The sequence below is a fragment of the Phocoena phocoena genome, chromosome 4, assembly GCF_963924675.1.
Source record: "Phocoena phocoena chromosome 4, mPhoPho1.1, whole genome shotgun sequence".
NCBI lineage: Eukaryota > Metazoa > Chordata > Mammalia > Artiodactyla > Phocoenidae > Phocoena > Phocoena phocoena.
Window position 1 is genome coordinate 132,045,262 of NC_089222.1, and position 2,257 is coordinate 132,047,518.

The 2,257-nt window shown below is 39.5% G+C and overlaps 1 protein-coding gene across 1 annotated transcript; it reads right to left on the minus strand.

The window, feature by feature from the left end:
- Positions 1 to 1,206: 1,206 nt before the first annotated feature.
- On the minus strand, positions 1,207 to 1,884 carry CLDN17 (claudin 17). The gene has a single exon (XM_065876720.1). It carries the CDS (start codon positions 1,882 to 1,884, stop codon positions 1,207 to 1,209), a length of 678 nt encoding a protein of 225 aa, XP_065732792.1.
- Between the last annotated feature and the right edge of the window lie 373 nt (positions 1,885 to 2,257).

A 2,257-nucleotide genomic window follows, 5' to 3' on the forward strand; every position in this document is an offset into this window, starting at 1 on the left:
AATTTGAAGAGTTAAAATATATAAACATTAATTGGTTCACAAGACACTGGAGATATTCAGAAGCATCGCATAGGGGTGGTCTTGCCCCACAAACACTTGTCTATCCATCTCCCCCAAGCCCCACACTTATGACCCAATATTAGCATGTTAAATACACGGGAAGTGAAGAATTGAGAAAAGAATGCATATAATTCAAGCAAAACAAAATGCTTTATTCATACTTATTTATTTATTAGAGAATACAAAAGGAGGTACTTACTCTGGCCTAACTGCCTGAATCATGACCTTGATTCTTCATTTTACTTAGAGTATGTAGACCTGTGCAAGGACTAAAGAATAAAACAAGGAACAGAAACCGGTCCCTTCAACACCCAAACCTCAATTCCCTAATTGGGACTGTATTTCCTGTTGATGAGAATTGAGAGTTCATAGTATTCTATTGATGTGTCTTATCAAGACAGATAATTCTGTTTGCTTGTAGGTGTACATCATAGGTTCTGAGAGCATATTATTTTTCATTTATAAATTATTTTCATTTGAATATATAATTCTAAGCACGTTTAACTGTATAAGTTAGATGCTTTAAAATCATCTTCTTAAATATCCTAACAGAAATTAGAGCTTCCTTCTTCCTAAAAGTGTTTAATTTCTAGTACATTTGAGTTTCCTAAAGGAGAAACAGCTCTTTTCACTTAACAAACATTTTCATATTTTGATAAATTCAATTAAAAGTCCTTATTTGATGTCTATTATTTGCAGCTTGTTTTAAAAAGAAAAAAAGTCATCAATTTGGAGAAAAAATAAGTTAGGTTATATTTTAGAATATGTTTTATTGCTAGGGTTTATGAATTACAATAGAATTCAGATTTCTTAACAGATAATATATGGTTGTGGACAAAGAAAGAGTCTATCATTATACTAAGGATTATGGACATACTTGATTTTAGACTACACAAATTGGAACGGGGATTATTATTTGAGTCCAGTAATAGTAAATGCATTTAATACACATGAGGTCAGAATGTCTAAAGCAAGTCATTTTTATTCCTATCACAGGTGACTACAATCTATATGCCCTTTAAACTTTTCATCTCAATTTTAAAAACAATCGTAAAGCAAGTTCTCCTGCCTGATGTACTTACAGTTTCTGGCAAGACTCTATAAAACACACTGATCATAACCCACAGTTTGAGTGAAAAGCAGGTGTTAGACGTAACTTGTGGAGGTCTTACTAAGCACTGTCCCGTTCTGTGGTCGCTTATCTGTGTGTGGCGCAGGAGGCTCAGCGGCTGGATATCTGTTCTCTTGCTTCTTTCTGTTGCAACAGCAGTACCCACAAAGCAGACCCCCTCCGATGAAGAGGACAGCGGTACTTGCCCAGCCAAGGAAGAGTGCCGCTCCCAGCTCTCGTTTCTGACCTATGTGGACGGCTGGGTTGTAGAAATCCCTGATGATGATATTGGCTGTCCAGCACACCGGAATGAGAACGAAGATGCCCGTCAGGATAAAGAGGACTCCAGAAGTCCCCAGAAGATATGTTTTAACCCTCTCGTTAGAGCCTTTGCACTGAATCTTCTTCATGCCGGAGATGCCAATAAGCAGAGCAATCAGAGATAAGGCAACAGCTACACACATGAGGGCGCGGGCTGCTTCCAGGTCATGTGGGAGAGCCAGCAAAGAACTGTAGAACTTACACTGCAACCTAACCTTGACTTGTCGGATGCAGTTCATCCAGAGCCCTTCCCAGAGCCTTTCAAAGACAATAATGTTGCTGCCAACAAAAGCCGATACTCTCCACTGAGGCAGAAGTGCTGTGGCCAGAGTTCCCACCATGCCGAAGAACCCAAGAACCAGTCCAGCGATTTGCAGTGGGTTAAATGTCATTGCCTCTGCTTTAAATATGGATCCAATCTGCAAGGGAAGCTGCTCACGTCCCAGAACGGGGAGGCCTTTGTGAGGCTTCAGCGATCTCTGATGATGTTCTCCACTGTTACTGCCCAGAACGCTTTAGTCCAAACCGGCAGCAGTGACTGAACGTGGCTTAACTAGAAGTACCTGTTGTACATGCATGCTGCCCTCGTACACTCACATTCACTTCATACTACGTATGAATTACTTACTAGTCATGTATAATTGTTTCTCAGCCAATAAGAATGTAGCCAGAGGTGTGCCAAGAAATACTGCATTCAGCGTTAGTATTTCTCATATTACTATTGTCTAAGCAATGCTGTAATTAATTATGTGTCAAAATTTCCAT

Excerpts from the sequence above, each read along its gene's own strand:
- CLDN17 (XM_065876720.1), bottom strand. The coding sequence starts at position 1,884 with ATGACATTTAACCCACTGCAAATCGCTGGACTGGTTCTTGGGTTCTTC.